The sequence below is a fragment of the Rana temporaria genome, chromosome 11 (genome assembly GCF_905171775.1).
Source record: "Rana temporaria chromosome 11, aRanTem1.1, whole genome shotgun sequence".
NCBI classification, from domain to species: domain Eukaryota; kingdom Metazoa; phylum Chordata; class Amphibia; order Anura; family Ranidae; genus Rana; species Rana temporaria.
In genome coordinates, this window is record NC_053499.1 from 107,963,516 (window position 1) to 107,982,335 (window position 18,820).

At 40.3% G+C, this 18,820-nt stretch overlaps 1 protein-coding gene across 1 annotated transcript in view; it reads left to right on the forward strand.

Annotated features, from left to right (window-relative positions):
* Window positions 1-1,066: 1,066 nt before the first annotated feature.
* The window catches only part of ACTN3 (actinin alpha 3), a 121,268-nt gene continuing 103,514 nt past the window's right edge, over window positions 1,067-18,820 (forward strand). Inside the window, exon 1 of the mRNA XM_040328808.1 lies at window positions 1,067-1,416. Coding sequence (XP_040184742.1) covers window positions 1,291-1,416 — 126 coding nt within the window. The 5' untranslated portion in view covers window positions 1,067-1,290. The remainder of the gene's footprint in view (window positions 1,417-18,820) is intronic.

An 18,820-nucleotide genomic window follows, 5' to 3' on the forward strand; every position in this document is an offset into this window, starting at 1 on the left:
TTGGATAAAGTAATGTAAGGAAATGGTTATATACTGCCACAACTGGAGCAGGGAAAGGAAACACAGATGCCTGTCTTGTTTGGAAAATGTATATGCCTTGGAGTTGGAGACAACAAGAAAATAGAGAATGAGAACTTTTCACTTGGACTGGAGTTTCATTGCGAAGATTTCCCATCACCTCTTGGTGACAATGGTCTTTAAGACAGGCAGATACAGAGTGCATTCCTCTAACAGGGGCATAGACAGAAATAACCTGATAATGAAAGGATTTGGCTTCAGATACACCTTAAAATATTTGTCAATCTGTTTTTGCAAATATGCAGGATGGGAAATTTGGGACTCCTGTACTCTATGGTTATCCAAGATTGGTGGTATTTGCAGAAAGTATATGAAATTCTCTCAGACTTTAGTCTTTGTGTTTATTTCAACAGAATATTTTTGTACATAGTTGAATTGCAACTTTTTTCTCTCAGTGTTTAGTACATTATTATACTATTTCCTACTAATGCTTAATGTCTTATTTTCGACTTGTTTGTAATTTTTAGAAATTTGTTGATTTCTTAATCTGCTATTTATATAATATTATTCATATAATTACAATTACACTAACGGTTTAAACAATTTAAAAAGCAGCAAATCTTCAATGTATTATCAAAGTCAGATACGTGCTATTTAGAGGGTGTATTTGTTTTACTGCTAGACTATTCTTGGACACTGAAAGTGCTTGCAGTTTAAGTGTATGCCATGGGTAGGGAGGACAGGGGAGAGGAATCTATTTCTGTACATGTGAGATCATCGTGGATGTCACATACAGTAGCTATGAAAGATCATAAGATCTTGCAGCTGTGAAGTGAACTAGGCTACACAGACTTTCAAAAATTAGGATTACAAATGTGAGAGGGTACAAAAAAGTGTTAGAAGGCTATAAAAAGACTTTTGTTCGAACTCTTATGAAGTCTGAACTCATAGGACAGTCTGACTAGGAGGAGTTTTGTTAGACCACCCACTCACCATTTATGGGTGGTTAACTGACCACATGGTGCCCAGCTGATAGTACTTATGGAGACTAGGTCACGTGTATCATTTTTGACCAGGGACAGCAGGCTGGAAGGAGGAAGCAAGAAGCTTGAAGAGGGGATTCCTGGCTAGATCTCCCAACTACATACCACTGCAATTAAGGTTTAAGAAGCTATTACCTGCTGGCCAGGGGCTGCAGGAGCCATTAAGAGCAAACCCAGAAAACTTGCAGAGTAACATAGAAGTGAACCAAGTTAAAGGGAGAAAGCAAAGATGACTGCCATTGATTCGCATCTGCAGTATACCAACTCGTACAGTGAAGAAATTTACATGGCACAGGAAGATGACTGGGATAGGGACCTACTCTTAGACCCTGCATGGGAAAAACAGCAGAGAAAGGTAAAATAAGTTGTCCTATCACTATGTAAATCTGTTTTAAAATATATAATATATAAGTTAAATTTTCAAAAAATTACTTTGGCTGCCCAAGCCAAAACTGAGCATTTCTAAGCAAAGCCCATTAAAAGCATTGATATAGGAGTGCAAACAGGAGCAAAAGCTTCTATATTCTAACATAGCAGTAAAGAATATTTAAGACTGACTGTTCTGTATGTTCAACAGTTGTATCAGCTGGAGGCTGAACAGGTGCCTGCAACACATTCCCCCCACCCCACACATTGCAGTTGCCCCCATCCTTAGCCTGGCTCAGGATGTTCCACTGATGCTTTTTTTGGAAGAAGTGGGCTCAGCAAGAGTAACAGATTGTTTTTCAGTATCAGCCCAGCCCATTTGTTAGTTGGAGAGCTGCAAGGTGATCCTTACAAGGGAGGGGACAGAAGGTTGAGAGAAGGGAGCTCTGCATCTGTGGCTTAGTGAGCAGCTGGTCCCTTGTAATAACTCTGGGAGGGATAATGCCTTATAGGCTGGAGACATTTTCAGCAGAAGGTGTCATCACCATGTGAAATGTATGAGAAGGGTGATCAGGTGGCATAGCAGAGACTTTATGGTTGGGTTATGACTTCAACATACAGATATAGAGGCAAGGATCATTATCAAATCCCTGGTGACATCAGCCAGGACACTTTATCTGCATGTGTCATAAATGTTTGGAATAGCACAAAAGAGAGACTTTTATTTCAAATATATTTGAAATAAAAGTCTCTTTTTTATGTCTTCCAGTTTTTCACAGGCCTGTTCAATAAAAAAACATTTACACAGAAGTCAGTAATTTGATTGTACTTTCTGGGTTTTTAGGGCAAATTTCCTATTGGTGAAGTTAATGCATTTGACTAGTCCTGCCAAGGTTGATGTCAGTGAGAAGGAAATGTAACCTTGCACGGAAGTGGGTGTTTAATCAAAGGATAAAGGCTCTTTAGTGTTTCATTTCATGTAGCTGTCTAATCAATTAAGTTGCACTTAATTTACACACATTGGAAGGTGACCTGTTGTCTCATACTTAAGGACACATTAAAGTAGCACTGTAGTTTATAGTAGATATCACATGTGTGCTGTGCTGTAAATTTCAAAGATACCAATCTCAGTACATTACTTAAAATAACTAATTATTAAATATGTGCTTAAGGATTGATTTTTTTTTTATAGCTAAAGCAACTACATTTAAGTTAATTTCCTGAAAAAGCTTCAGATAGATAGATACAGTTAGTTGTGTTCCAAAGTTTGCTAATGATTACTTCTACATAGAATCATAATTTTAAAAAATGTCAAAGAATTTGGATTTTCAGAATGTAATAGAATGTTGATTTTTGTAAAAAAATAATCAGATACACGTATTGTATCAATCTAACCAAAACTGATATTTTAAATCACTGCAGATTAATTTGAAATAAATAATTTAAAGGATTTGTTTATCACTCAGATACTCCTGCAGTGAGATTTCTGCACTTGTCTTTCTAGGTTTGCATACCGACTGTATGCTTCTTATTTTATTATTAAATATCATAATGTTATATTTTGGAGAATGCAACAAGATGTTTGTTATGTATTGCACACAAAACATGCAAATGGTTCAAAATAAAAATATGCAGGTACTCCATAACCCCCCCCCCCCCTGAAAAAAAATATATAAAAAAATATATAAATATATACACCGTATTTATCGGCGTATCACACGCACAGGCATATAACGCACACCCTAACTTAAGAGGAAGTTTCAGGAAAAAAACTTTCCACAGCCCCCTGCGTATAACATGTAGGATCAGTTTACCCTCTATTTTCAGGGTAAAAAGTGAGTGTTAGTTTATATATAAATATATATTAAACTATTAATCAATTTCCCAACAATGTTTTGATATGTCTTAGACAAGCTAGATATCAAGTATTATCCATAGATTTTGTTATTACATTTATGCTGTCATCCAAAACTTATACTGCAAACATTATAACATGGTTCATTTGCAGTAAAAATTTGCAGTAAAAATAGTTGTATTATGCTCTGTGTATAAATATATGAGTAGTTTGAAGTATATCCGTACTGATTTAAATTTTACTACTATATAGTCTGTGCAATGCAATATTAGGCTGCTCCAGGACACTGCATATATCTATAGTTATCTTTTACAGTCCCTTGTGAAACCTGAGGTAATTTCTTTAGTTGGAAGCTGGAAGCAGAAGAGTGTATGTGAAAGTAGTGGCTTCCTGGCTGAGGTCTGTATTTGCATTAGAGATTCCACAGGTGCTCTAGAAGAAAACGAATGCTATTACTTTCAACTGGTAATTTACTAAGAGTAGAGTAGCTCTGTTTTTTAAGGTGAAACTCCACCTAAACATTCTCCTGAACACTTATGACAAAGGGCCTATCCTAAGCACTTTCAGTCAAACTCCACTCATTCTACTTGGGTGTTGAAAATGTCACATCAACTTAGGCTAGGTTCACATTTGTGCATTGCTGGAAGATGTGCAAAATCATGAGCACTTCAGCCATGCACAAAAAATATGCATCCCTTTTTTGCATTTTATGGCACCCCAGCAAACACGAACCTTGCTAATGTACACTTCGGAATGAGCTGCTCTAAATGTGACATGCAAAATCACAAGCACATTGTGCCACCAGCATATGTGTGAATAGAGCCTTAAAGTGTATCTAAAGCCAAAACCTTTTCTTTATTGCTCAGGGTATACAGTGTTAGAAGGAATTCTGAGACAACTGGTTATACTGCTGTCTACAGGAGAAATAGACAAAAAAAAAAAAAATGTTATTCAGGCAGGTATAACCCCCCCCCCTCATTATTCTTCAGTTTCTCCCTAGTATCCTAAAATAATGCATATATTTTCTTCTCGGGGGGGAGGCTAATTTGACATTTCTTCTATTTTATCAAGATATTTTTTCTTTAATTGGCTTATCCTTGGCGCTGCCTTTGGCCGTACCTGAACCCCACCATGCTGAAGATAGAGGGTCTTCTTGTAATATAACCTTTGGGCACTAGGCTCTGCTTATGGTGCTCTCCAGGCACCTAGTGTCCTAGTGTAATTTAGTCACAGGGAGCTTTACAGGTCCAGGGCTGTGATAAACCTGCTGGTGTTATCCTGTCCCGAATACTTCTGCAATGTAACATGTATCCCTGGATTCTGTATTGGCTTTCTCCAGTACCTACAGTAAGTTATTGGGTCTTGTTCCACTTTTTAGAGCCTGGAATGTGTTATTCACCTGCATCTTCCCCTTGTTGGGTAACACTTTTCAATGTATTGAAGATGGTCTGTGCAACATGGTTGTGACTCTTACTCTTCAGTGTGTCGCATTGCCCTCTGATAGTTTTATTGCATAGCTTTCAAGGTGTTGCCCACGCCCAGATGGTTCTAACTTGTGGTTGTCTGGTACATGAGCAGTAGATTTTTTCACTGCACCCCTAAAGCCGGTCATACAGCAGTAACCAGCTAAGATGCGAACCGTTAATAGGCAGGCTGAATGTACCAAGTTGATTAATCGATCAGCTGCTATAGCCGCTAGCTATAATCACTGTCTTCTACCAGCAGGGTCCCTTCCCCTACAATTGCTGATTCCCCTGTCAACACTGTCTGTGTTGATGGGGAAATCAGGCAAATTTTTTTCCTGTAACTTCTCCAAAATAATTTGCACCGTGTGTGGCCAGCCTTAGGCCTATGTTGCAATTATTCAGCCTGCTCTGACTCACAGCTATTGGGCATATGCTCACTGGGCTATTATGTGTTGCATCTGTTGGACATGCACCATTACGCTAAATAAAACACTGACCATTGTGAACATCGCCGTGTATGAGGACCCGGTGAACAAAAGCCAGCAAAACCTTAACAAGTCCTCACAGACCCTGGGGTAAGAACCAAGAATATGACTAATGCACCTGGATCGATTCTAACTGATCCTTCAGTTTTGAAAAATTTAGAACTCATGCCTATTTCCCTACACTACTCTGTTAATGGGTTTTTGGATATTGTATGTCTCATATTCAGAATGAGTCTTCTGTCCATACATATGCATCACAAACCTTGGACTCCCAGACCTTCCAAATTTTCAAGCAAATGCTTCTCGCAATGAGGGGATACCCCCAAGTCTAAGAAGTGGAGGAACATCTATTAGCCTTTGCGACCACCTGAAATGAAAGCATCCTCAATGCATGGGTGAAGAAGCTGGTGTCCAGGAGCTACAAGAATTGTAATCTCTGCCAAACTTCATAATGTTGGACTTGCCAATCTCTCTGCAAAGACTAACTGACATCAATGCTGCTCTGGTACAACTGCTCCGTCAAGGAATCATTGACATTTTTCTAGAAATGGAAAGGTTTTAAGGTTTCTATGCCAACCTGTTTGTTCATAGTCAAAGGGGGTATATTCCCTATTCTGGTTCCAAAGGCACTGAATGTCTTCATAAAAGTCCATCAATTCTGCATAGACTTCATAAGGCTAGTCATTGCTTCCTTCCATCCATTTATGGCCTCTGTGGTCGTCAACGATGCCTACAGTCATGTCCTCATCTGTGGACACACAACGCTACCAGTGTCTTGCCCTTCCCTTTGGTTTGTCCACTGCATCTTGAATTTTTACTATGGTGTTAGCCCCTGTGCTTGCTCTGTTGCACTGATAGGGCATTCCTGTCATTGAAAATCTGTCCAAAAACTGTTCAGCCACTAAAAAAGTTTGGTTGGATCCTGAATCTGCAGAAATCAGTGCTGGAACCATCTCATAGCTTAGAGTATCTATGACTCTTTCTAAATATGGCTCAAGATTTTCTTTTCTGCATGACAAACTCATGACTGTCTTTCTCAATTTTGAACTCTGCAGCCCAGGAAACATCAATCTCTCTGCTTTTGCATAAGAGTTCTGCGCTTAATGGTGGCTTTCTTTGAGGCAGCCTTTGAACAGTGTATTGCTCATAATGTTTTACCTGTACTCTGTGGGATCTTAACATGGCTCTATCAGCAAAAACTTTTAAGACTATTAGAACTTTTTCTATGTCAACACTTACCCACAAGGTTGCCTTTTTTTTTATCTAAAAAAAACCCTGCTAAGTGAGTTTATAAGTCTATTGTAGAGACCCATTTTTTGTTTTACATAAAGATAAAGTTGTTTTGAGGAAGATGGCTGCTTTTCTTCCTATAGTGTTTTCCTTCATTCTTCTTAACCAGGACATTATACTTCAATCTCTCCATCCTGCTCCTTGGAATTTTCCTTCCATTGTTTGGATGTGATACAAGCTGTTTTTCTATCAGCCACATTTTCTTCAAGCTGAGTGACTCAATCAATATCATTCCTAGGCCCCTTTCACATGGGGCGGATCAGTAATGATCCGCCCCGTGAACCTCCGCTTGCTCAGCGGGGATTGCTCCGTTGATCCTGGCTGAGCCGGCGTATGACAGGGCGGTCCCCGCACACTGTGCAGGGACCACCCTGTCTTTTCTCCGCTCTCCCCTATGGGGGGATCGGATGAACACGGACCATCTGTCTGTGTTCACCAGATCCGATCTGCCAAACGGATGGAAAAGTAGGTTTTTCCTCCGTCACACTTTGGCAGATCGGAGCGGGTCGGATGTCAGCGGGCATGTCACCGCTGACATCCGCGGCTCCATAGAGGAGCACGGAGTGCCCGTTCAGGTCCGCCTAAAAAACTGGCCTGTGTGAAAGAGCCCTTAGGGTCCCAGCAAGTAACAGACTGCCTCTTGTGCCATTATTTCTAGATGGATTAGGTAGCTCACCATTCAAGCCTATAGGCTTGAAGACAAGGTTTCACAATTTTTTAGCAAGGTACACTTCACTAGGTTGGTAAGTGCTTGATGGGCTTTTTAGCATAAGGTCTCTCTTCCTCAGATTTATAAGGTTTTAACCACCTGATACTAGTTTTGGATGTATGGTCCTTCATTTGGCTTTTTGAGCTGCAGCTAGCCTCCAGATTACCCTTTCGTTTTAGGGCCTGTTCTCAGAATTTCTTCTGACCCTCAGTAAATAGTAAACAAAACAGATGTTTTGACCTACTGTAAAATCATTTTTTTGGAGTTCATTAGGGACACAGGTCCCATCCTTTGTCTTATGAATACTCCTACTACTGCTTTTGCACAAAACTGTAGCATGAAGAGAGTGGGAGGAATTCTCATTATGCCCAAGTTGTCTCAGAGATCCTTCTGACCTGTTTTTTTAATGAACTTCAAGAAAAAGATTTTACGGTAAGTAAAAAATCCTGTTATTTGTAGTTGTGGATAGTATAGGTAAGAGTTAAAACCCATGTCAGCTTTTGTTGCTGTCTGCATCCCATTCGGTAAATTTAACTTTATCTCCTTTCCTGTAAACACAACAGGAAGTGAGAAAAAAATCTCTCTAAAGTGAAGGAAATTTTCTTTTAGACAGTTGTCACCACAGCAATTTTCCCCATTTGGAGACTTCTACTGTTCTGCTGTCTGCTAACAACCATAGGTTTTCCCACACTTTTAGTTCTAGTGACAACTGTTATTGGAGAGAGTTGAAACTTGCCAGCAGAACACAGACAGCATTAACACTTAACAGAGTTTCTAACCCAGAGTTTTTATGTAATATGCATTTAATCTTTAAATTAAAACTTATATTTGTAAAGTGTATGGATTCATACATTTTTACCAACTCTTTAGAGTTAAATTACCAATAGGAAAAAGGGAGAATTTTCCCCCTGGGCCAGTAAATGCAATGAGAATTCACTTTGCAAAAAAAGGAAGGAAAAAAATGCAAATTTTCTTGCAAAATGAAAATTCTTGCAAACCAAACCATTTGCTATTAGTAAACCAATCCATAAAATGTTATTCTTCTTGATATACCTGAATGTAATCCAGAGGAAAACGATGTAAATGATCAAACACAAAAACATAAGAGACTGGAATTCAATACAGAATACAGTCACATGTACAGATGGAGCAATTCCTATGGCACATTCCTAGAATGAACCAACATTTGCATGTGTTAGTCCCCCACCCTTTCTCAAGTGAACAATATAAATTAGGAGACATCATCCAACCAATTGATTCTTCACTCTAAAATGATTGGCTTTTATTGCTTTTGTCAATGTAAATTCACTAAACAACTTAAAGGTGATTTCTGATAGATTGCTATAGAAATTAGAACCATATTCCTCTTTGTGGCTGATGACTAATGTCGACTATAGACGGTTCGAATCTTGACTGGTTCAGCAGAGATTGGCTGAGATTCGAACCATGTATGGGCAGGCTTATTGTACTCAAGTTGATTACTCGTACAACCAACCTGCCAGATTTTTCATGCAATTATTGCCAGCAGCTATAGCCGCTAACAATAACCACTGTGTGAAACTGCTCCCTGCCCCCTTCCCCAGTCTATTTGCCTGACAGCAACCATTTAGATAATCACTGATTTTCATCCAGCCCAAGCAACAGGATTCTTAAGATGATGATCGGGTGCTACTCAGAAATATTGAATAGGGTTATATACACAGGATGTCATGTATAATATTTGCCAAATGTTTTGTTATCATTTCCAGCCAGTCTTTGTGATCCAAAGCCTGTGCTCCACTGTTCATCTAGGCAGGTGCCCCTTACCTGTGTAGGCAGTTTTTTTTAAAGGTGAACTATGTCTTAACAGGACTTTACATCATCATAAAAATTACCACAAATTCACCTTTAGAAATATTCAGTATTGACAATCTACAGCGGGGATAAGCAATTAGCGGACCTCCAGCTGTTGCCAAACTACAAGTCCCATCATGCCTCTGCCTCTGGGTGTCATGCTTGATGCTGTCAGAGTCTCGCTATGCCTCATGGGACTTGTAGTTTGGCAACATCTGGAGGTCCGCTAATTGCTTATCCCTGATCTACAGATTAGTTGTTTTGGCAGCAGCTAGCTGCCATAACCCCGGTAGCCTCTTCTTCAGTGGGTGGTCCGCTTTCAGATATAAGTAGTCTCTGAGGTGGATTCACCTCAAGATCACTTTTATCGGAAAGGGGCCCCCCTCCTGCCGCGATCCGGTGCCCTACACTGCTTACTGGAGCCACCGGCGAAGGTGATCAGATCCTGTACCCTCTGTGGTATGGAGCTGAATGAGGAGAAGATTTCAAATGATATTTTTTTTTTCTTTTATTGCATTTTAGTGTAAATATGAGACCTGAGGACTTTTTGACCCCAGATCTCATATTTAGGAGGTCCTGTCATGCTTTTTTTTCTATTACAAGGGAAGTTTACATTCCTTGTAATAGGAATAAAAGTAACACCATTTTTTTTTTTAAAACAGTGTAAAAAAAAAAAGAAAAGGTTAAATAAACGTACCTCCGTCCCGCCGAGCTCGCATGCAGAAGCGAACGTATAAATGAGTAGCATCCGCATATGAAAACGGTGTTCAAACCACACATGTGAGGTATTACCGCGATCATTAGAGTGAAAGCAATAATTCTAGCCCTAGACCTCCTCTGTAACTCAAAAAATGCAACCTGTAACATTTTTGTAAATGTCACCTATGAGGATTTTTAAGGGTAAAAGTTTGTTGCCATTCCACGAGCGGGCGCAATTTTGAAGCGTGACACATTGGGTATCAATTTACTCGGCAGAACATCTTTTACAATATAAAAAAAAAATTTGGGCTAACTTTACTCTTGTCTTATTTTTTTAATAAAAAAAGTGTATTTTTTCCCAAAAAAGTGCGCTTGTAAGACCGCTGCGCAAATACGGTGTGACAAAAAGTATCGCAAGGACCGCCATTTTATTCTCTAGGGTGTTCAAAAATATATATATAATGTTTGGGGGTAATAAAAAAAAAATATTTTAACTTGTAAACAACGTTTGAAAAATAGTCCAGTCCTTAAGTGCATGTAAGATTATTTGATATTAGCATGCAGAGCTGTATACTGATGTGATTTTAGTAAAAGGGTGAAAGGGTAGAAAGTTCCATTTTAATCTGTAAAATTTCATATTCCTGATATGTATATGTTGTACCATATGCTTGTGTTAAAAAGTATCCTGTTCTCTTTGTATTTATTTATTTGTGTGAAAAACCTAGTGATCCTGCCAGTCCCCCTGCTTTCCTATCTAAAACTGACCACACTAGGTGGTGAGGGTTAACATCTACTTATGCAGGTGAAAGAACGTTCCAGCACATGAATCCTAACTATGACATTCTTATTTTACTACTATGAGTGTTTGTACATAATAAACAGGTTGTACCTCAAAACAAACATAACAGTTATGCATGGATAGTATTCTAAATCACCCACTGGAATAAACATATCAGGATATATAAATCTCTCCATTTGTATCTGAGTTCCGAATGGCGAAGAGGGATAACGAAGTGAAAAAGCGCTTAATTACACAGTCTAGAAAATGGATTAGAGAGAATCACTAAATAAATGAGAATTGCTGGCACTCAACACTGCTGGCTTCATGTACAAAGCAGAGCTTCTGAGCTTTAATCAGTATATTACTTTTGTTAGGTCTATTTTTAGGAACTGACCACTAAAGCCTCGTACACACGACCGAGGAACTCGAAACACATCGTTTTCCTCGTCGAGTTCTTTGTTAGGCTGTCGGAACTCGACAAGCCAATTTTCTCCATTCCCGTCAAGGAAATAGAGAACTTGCTCTCTTTTTGGCTCGTTGAGTTTCTCGACAGTTTCCCCGACGAAAATGTACACACGACCGGTTTCCTCTGCAAAAATATATCTCCCAGCAAGTTTCTTGCTGGTTTTTGCAGAGAAACTCGGTCGTGTGTACGAGGCCTAACACAACTGTCCTTAGCCTGAGTTATTCCCATATGGAATAAATCTTTTAATTGACACAAGCATGTGAAATATAGCTTTTCATTCTGTCCTGTTAGGAGCCATTGGAAGGAGTGCGAAAGGTCACATAGCTGAGGTGTTCAAACTTTTCACAGATGTAATCATGACACTGATTTTGTATCCCAAATATGTGGCAGGTAGATATAGTTATCTCGGTAACAAACAAATGGCCCCTGCCCCCACCTATAACTGACCTTCACAGCAAGAAGCACATGGAAGGGCAACGCATGCGAAACAAAACCAAAGAAAATTCCCTGCTCAACTCACCAACTAGTCTGCTTACCAACCAAATTAACCTGCCTAACAGTTTGTGTTAAAATAGGGGTTAATTAGCACATATTTGCAAATGCATGCTGCAGAGCCGCTCCAAGGCACCTCAATATTTCTGCAGTCTGGCTTTAGTAGGTGGGAAATATTAACCGCTTGCCGACCAGCCGCCACAGTTTTACGGCGGCAGGTCGGCTCTGCTGGGCGAGATCACGTAGATCTACGTCATCTCGCCGAGCAGTCAATAGGGGCGCACGTGTCCCGCCGGAGGCACGCACTCGCATCCCCCGCTCGCCCCTGACGCCGACGCACGTGATCACCACCGGGCACCCCGATCGCTCATTACAGAGTGAGAACCGGGAGCTGTGTGTGTAAACACACAGCTCCCGGTCCTGTCAGGGGGGGAAATGACCTATCGTCTGTTCATACAATGTATGAACAGCGATTTGTCATTTCCCCATGTCAGTCCACCCCCCCTTCAGTTAGAACACACCCAGGGAACATACTTAACCCCTTCCTCGCCCCCTTCCCTGCCAGTGGAATTTTTATAGTAATCAATGCATTTTTAATGCACTGATCGCTATAAAAATGCCAATGGTCCCAAAAATGTGTCAGAAGTGTCCGAAGTGGGGCGCACGTGTCCCGCCGGAGGCACGCACTCGCACCCCCCGCTCGCCCCTGATGCCGACGCACGTGATCACCACCGGGCACCCCGATCGCTCATTACAGAGTGAGAACCGGGAGCTGTGTGTGTAAACACACAGCTCCCGGTCCTGTCAGGGGGGGAAATGACCTATCGTCTGTTCATACAATGTATGAACAGCGATTTGTCATTTCCCCATGTCAGTCCACCCCCCCTTCAGTTAGAACACACCCAGGGAACATACTTAACCCCTTTCTCGCCCCCTTCCCTGCCAGTGGCATTTTTATAGTAATCAATGCATTTTTAATGCACTGATCGCTATAAAAATGCCAATGGTCCCAAAAATGTGTCAGAAGTGTCCGAAGTGTCCACCATAGTGTCGCAGTACCATTAAAAATCGCTGAATGCCGCCATTACTAGTAAAAAATAAATATTAATAAAAATGCCATAAAACTATCCCCTATTTTGTAAACGCTATAACTTTTGCGCAAACCAATCAATAAACGCTTATTGCGATTTTTTTTTTACGAAAAATATGTAGAACAATACGTATTGGCTTAAACTTAGAAAAAAAATGTTTTTTTTATATATTTTTGGGGATATTTATTATAGCAAAAAGTAAAAAATAATATTTTTTTTTCAAAATTGTCGCTCTATTTTTGTTTATTTTTGTTTAACTAAAAATTGCAGAGGTGATCAAATACCACCAAAAGAAAGCAATTGTCAGTTAAAGCGACGCAGTGCCGAATCGCAAAAAGTGGCCTGGTCTTTGACCAGCAATATGGTCCGGGTCTTAAGTGGTTAATTTAACAGATTTTGTTGTCTGTTTATTCTACATGCTTTCTTTTTAAATAAGCACAGGAAGCCCTCCCTGAAAATGATCACTGTTGAACAGCATCATTTTGTTTTATAGTTGGCCTTTTAAAAATGCTGTAAAAAATAATACTGAATCCTTCATACATAAATAAAAATGGTGAACAGTGGATAAACTAAAATTTACTTAAAGTGACACTTATGATAGCTGCACAAAATGTATCTACAATAGCCTGCAAAAGAAGGAGATAAATTCTAAAGCCCTGTACACACGATTGGTTTGTCTGATGAAAACAGACCGATTGACTGTTTTTATCGGACAAACTGATCGTGTGTGGGCCCCATCGGTTTGTTTTCCATCAGTGAAAAATATAGAACATGTTTTAAAATTTTCCTATGGATAAAAATACGATAGAAAAAAACGATCGTGTGGAAGTTCATCGGTCAAAAATCCACACATGCTCAGAATTAAGTTGACGCATGCTCGGAAGCATTGAACTTCATTTTCTCAGCATGTCGTAGTGTTTTACATCACCGTGTTGGACACGGTCGGATTTTTGACCAATGGTGTGAAGGCAAGACTGATAAAAGTCAGTTTCATCAGATATCCGACGAGTGTGTAGCTCAACATGCAACTAAACCCTCCTATTATGCAATAAGCCAGACTAAAGCTTTATTAACAAAATAGGATGGGTGAAACTAATAAGAAAAAACAAATACAGATACATGTAATCAATATATGAAATATACAGAAATACAACGATCAAGCTTGGCTGTTGATGGCGATAAGTAATTTCCACCAGTGATTCTGTGTTTAGGGGATGCAAGCGGATGCAAGTTTTAGGCCCCGTACACACAAGGAGACATGTCCGATGAAAACGGTCCGCGGACCGTTTTCATCGGTCATGTCTCCTGGGAGCTTTTGGTCACCGCTGGTCACCGCTGACAGAGAACGCGGTGACGTAGAAGACACCGACGTTCTCAAACACGGAAGTGCAATGCTTCCACGCATGCGTCGAATCAATTTGACGCATGCGCGGGATTTCGGGACGCTGGTTACACGTCATAACCAGCGGACATGTCCGATTATTTGTACTAACCATCGGACATGTCCGACGGACATGTTTCCAGCGGACAAGTTTCTTAGCTTGCTAAAAACTTTTGTCCACTGGAAACCTGTCCGCTAGGCCGTACACACGGTCGGACATGTCCGCGGAAACTGGTCCGCGGACCAGTTTCAGCAGACATGTTCGACCGTGTGTACGGGGCCTAAGTCCAAGAAGTGCTCTGATAGCTGGTTCCTCCTTTCAGTCTCCAAGATGGAGTCTGAACTCCCATGATGCATCTGCTTCCTTTCCTTGGACTGAAGACTGATGGTAAGTTTTAATAAAGGTGAACAGTTTTCTAGTTTCTGCAAAACTGTAAATTTACCACCAGCCACATCTTGTGGTCATATCCAATATTGCAGGCGAACAACCAATAGATATCCAATAGATATCCTGCTGAATGCAGAACACACCTTTCCAGCATCTTAAAACATATGTTCAGGCACTACTGGAACTCAACAGTTCCAGGTGTGTTGAATACCAGAAATCCTCCCACTTGTTGTGGTTCCTCCCTTCGGTCTCTATGTCACACATTAGCGATGTAGGGGCCAGGGAAACTACAGTATGTGGCCTGGAGGACAAGGTATCTGACACATACAGGAGTATAAAATACAAACATATGATAAGCTAACAGCAGGATAAGAGAAATACAGATGGGCGATTGCTGCTTAACAGAACCCTATCATTATGGTCTTCCTCAGGAAGGTGTCCCCCAACTTGGTTGAGGAAGTTTATCTAACTGATGGAGATCTCTTCCTGAAACTCAGTCATGTTTTTTGGCTTGTAGCTTTCCCAGTCCACCAAATATATAACTTTGCCCTCAGACTTTGGTGTTGATTAACTTAAAGTTATATGAAAAAAAACCTTCCCCCATCTGGTGATCTGACCAGTAACACACTTCCTGTCTTAGGCTCCAGGCACACTAGCTTAAAAAATGCTCATAACAGCTGCTTTTGAGCATTTATTTTCTGCATCTAGAAGCAAATAATGTTAATCTGTGTCCATGCACACTATTTTAATCTAGTAGTGTTTTTGGAGCTTCAACTTCTAGGAGCAGGTGTGCATGGAGCCTAAAGATGCCTCCACTCTAGATGGAGGAACAACTGAAACTTCTTTGGACAGCAGCAGGGAAAGGACAGTGTTAGATGCACTACCAAACTGCTTTTTTCTTCCTATGGGAAAAAGGTTTTACATAAATGAGTAGTTTGATGAAGTTTTTTTTATGTCATTAAAAACGATCGTGTGTTGGCTCCAGAGCATTTTTCACGATGTAAAAAATGGGCATTAAAAATTTAGAACATGCTCTATTTTTTCACTTTGTCGTTTTTAACATTGTAAAAAATGGTTGTTTTTGGGCTTTAACGACGTGAAAAAAACGTGCATGCTCAGAAGCAAGTTATTAGATGGGAGCGCCGGTCTGGTAAAACTAGCGTTCGTAATGGAGTAAGCACATTCATCACGCTGTAACAGACTGAAAAGCGCGAATCGTCTTTTACTAAAACAAAATCAGCAAAAGCAGCCCCAAGGGTGGTTCCATCCGAATGGAACTTCCCATTTATAGTGCCGTCGTACGTGTTGTACGTCACCGCGCTTTGCTAGAGCATTTTTTTTTCACGATCGTGTGTAGGCAAGGCCGGTTTAACGATCGGGTTGAAAAAAACGTTTTTTCTAGACCATTAAAAATGTCATTTTTTACATCCCGAAAAACGGTCGTGTGTACGCGGCATAAGAACTAGCAATTGAAAACACTCCTGTCAGTGTTAATAGATTCTCTTAACCCTCTAAATACCACTTTTTCTTGGTAGTTTTGTTTTTTTAAAAATGTTAAGCATTTTTCTCCCTAAGATCCAGGACATACTGGATCACTTCCTGAAAATGGTGCATTCTGTACTTCTAAAGGGTTTTCTCTCTGCATTGGCAAAAAAAACTCTCAGCAGATGATTGACTTCTCAACCTCTCTTGAAGCATCATCTTGAACAGAGGATGTAGCTAACATTCCATTTCTGTGAAATTTTACAGGATGTATTATTTAATTTCTCTTCAGCCTACCATCTTTCAGCCATTGTATTATGTTCAATCATGTACAATAACCATTGTAAGGTTTTCTTGAGGATATTATTCTGGATGAACATTGTATGATCATGGCAAAATCCTAGATGGCCTGTTTTTCATTAGCCCAAAATACTACAAGAGATGAACAATAGGATTTTGAGTTGGCACCCGGTGTTTCTTAAACATGGAACTAAGATCACAATCTAGGAAGGAGATCAGAAATCCCTCTACTGGGTGATCAACATTGAAATATACTCACAGAAGAACAGGGCTCACCAGGCAATTTTTGAGCTTATTAAATATGTCTTTATATGGTCTAGATAACTAACAAGGGGTAGCAGTCGCCAAAGGTGACTCCACCCCTGGAAGGCAAGTATGATGTCAAGTAAATAAATTTTTCCAGTGGAGTCACCAATTGTGCCAGGGGAGGTACTTTTCTATGAGGACCCCCCTGCCCGAACACACACACCTTCATGGTTAATGTGCAGACCTTCAGAATTCAAGGGAGCTACCTGAATGATGGTTGATTAGGGCATTAGAAAATGCCAATCTCAGCCTCTCATATGCTTGAATTGAATCCAGTGGCTACAGCTACATAGTTGCATATCGTTACATAGTTTGTCTGGTTAAAAAAAGGCACAAGCCTATATAGTTAAACCGATAAAAGGGAAAAAAAAAATACAATTCTTTATCCACAATCCTATATCCACAGTGGATCCAGAGGAAGGGAAAAAAAATCAGCAAAGCATAATCCAATTTTGCTCCAGCAGGGGAAAAAATGTCTTCCTGATCTCCCAAGAGGCAATCTGATATTCCTTGGATTAACTTTTCCTATAAATATTGGTAAACATTTAGGAAAGAATCCAGGCCTTTTTGAAGAAATCAACTGAGCTGGCCAGAACCAGCTTTTGAGGGAGTATATTCCACATTTTCACAGTTCTTACTGTAATAAAGCCTTATCGTATTTAGAGATTAAATCTCCTTTCCTCCAGATGTAAAGAGTGCCCCCTTGTCTTCTGTGATGACCTTCTGGCCTAAAACAAAAATGTTAAAGCCAGAAGCTACACATACTGCAGCTGCTAGCTTTTAATAATAGGACACTTACCTGTTCTGGAGTCCATCGATGTCGGCACCGCAGCTGATGTTTCCATTGCAGGTAAGGGAACCCGGCAGTGTAGTCTTTTGGCTTCACGCCGGGAACCCTACTGCGCATGCGAGAGGCCCTGCTCCTCTCTCCTATTGGGCTGGGGGAGGAGGAGGGAGCCCCCGGTGACATCAAAGGCTGTGGCCCAGACTCCTGGAAGACTCCCTCCCCCCGAAAGGTGCCAATTGTGGCACTGGAGGGGGGGGGGAGAATCAGATGAGCGGAAGTTCCACTTTAGGGTGGAACTCTGCTTTAAAGTGAATAATTCAACACCGAGTTCACTTTATGGACCATTTATGTATTTACACATGTTTATCATATCCCCCTTAATCTCCTCTTATCAAGAGGAATTCAGTTCCTGTAATCATTTCTCATAGTTGAGCTGATCCATGGCTCTTATTAGTTTGGTTGCCCTTCTCTGCACTTTCTCCAGTTCCCCAATATCCTTTTTGTGAACTAGTGCCAAAAACGGAACTGTATATTCCAGATGAGGTCTTACTAATGATTTGTACAGGGGCAAAATTATATCCTTCTCTCTGGAGTCAATACCTCTCTTAATACAAGAAAGGACTTTGCTCGGTTTGGAAACTGGAGCTTGGCATTCTATGTTATTATTTAGCTAATGATCTACCATAACACCCAGATCCTTCACCATTGATTCCCCCAGATATACTCCCCCTAGTATGTATGATGCATGCATAAGTGCATAACTTTACATTTATCAACATTACACCTCGTTTGACACATAGTTGTCAAAATTGCATTGAAGTCGGCTTGTAAGTTGGAGACATCCTGTAAGGATGTTATTCCACTGCATAGCTTGGTGTCATCTGCAAAGACTGAAATTGTACCTTTAATCCCAGACCCTATATCATTAATAAATAAAATAAAAAGTAAGGGTCCCAACACTGAACCTTGGGGTACACCACTGATCACCTTTAAACCATTTAGAGAATGAATCATTAACCACTTTTCTCTGAATACAGAATACAGATTTCTACTAGGGATGGGCTATCTGCTCGAGTCGAACATCAGTTAGACTCGAACATTGCCTGTTCTCCGAACAGTGAACAATTTGGGGTGTTCTCAGCAAATTCAAAAAGCCGCGGAACACACTTTAAAAGTCTATGGGAGAAATCAAAAGTGCTCATTTTTAAGCTATTGTCATAAAATGTGTTTGGGGACCTGGGTCCTGCCCCAGGGGACATGTATCAATGCAAAAAAAGTTTTAAAAACGTCAGTTTTGTTTGGGAGCAGTCATTTTAATAATGCTTAAAGTGAAACAAAAAAAGTGAAATATTTCTTTAAATTTCATACCTGGAAAGTAGTAGGTGGGGGCGGTGAAGTGGCAGGGTTCTCCCCTTCCTCCTTCTCTCCTTGTTTGTGTCCGTCCAGAACTAGTGTTCTGAGCATAGGTGTGTGTCCATCCAGAACTGATGTGTCCTCTGACCATCTCCTGTACTATGTCTGTAGTCTCTGACCATATCCTTTACTATGTCTGCAGTCTCTGACCCTCTCCTGTACTATGTCT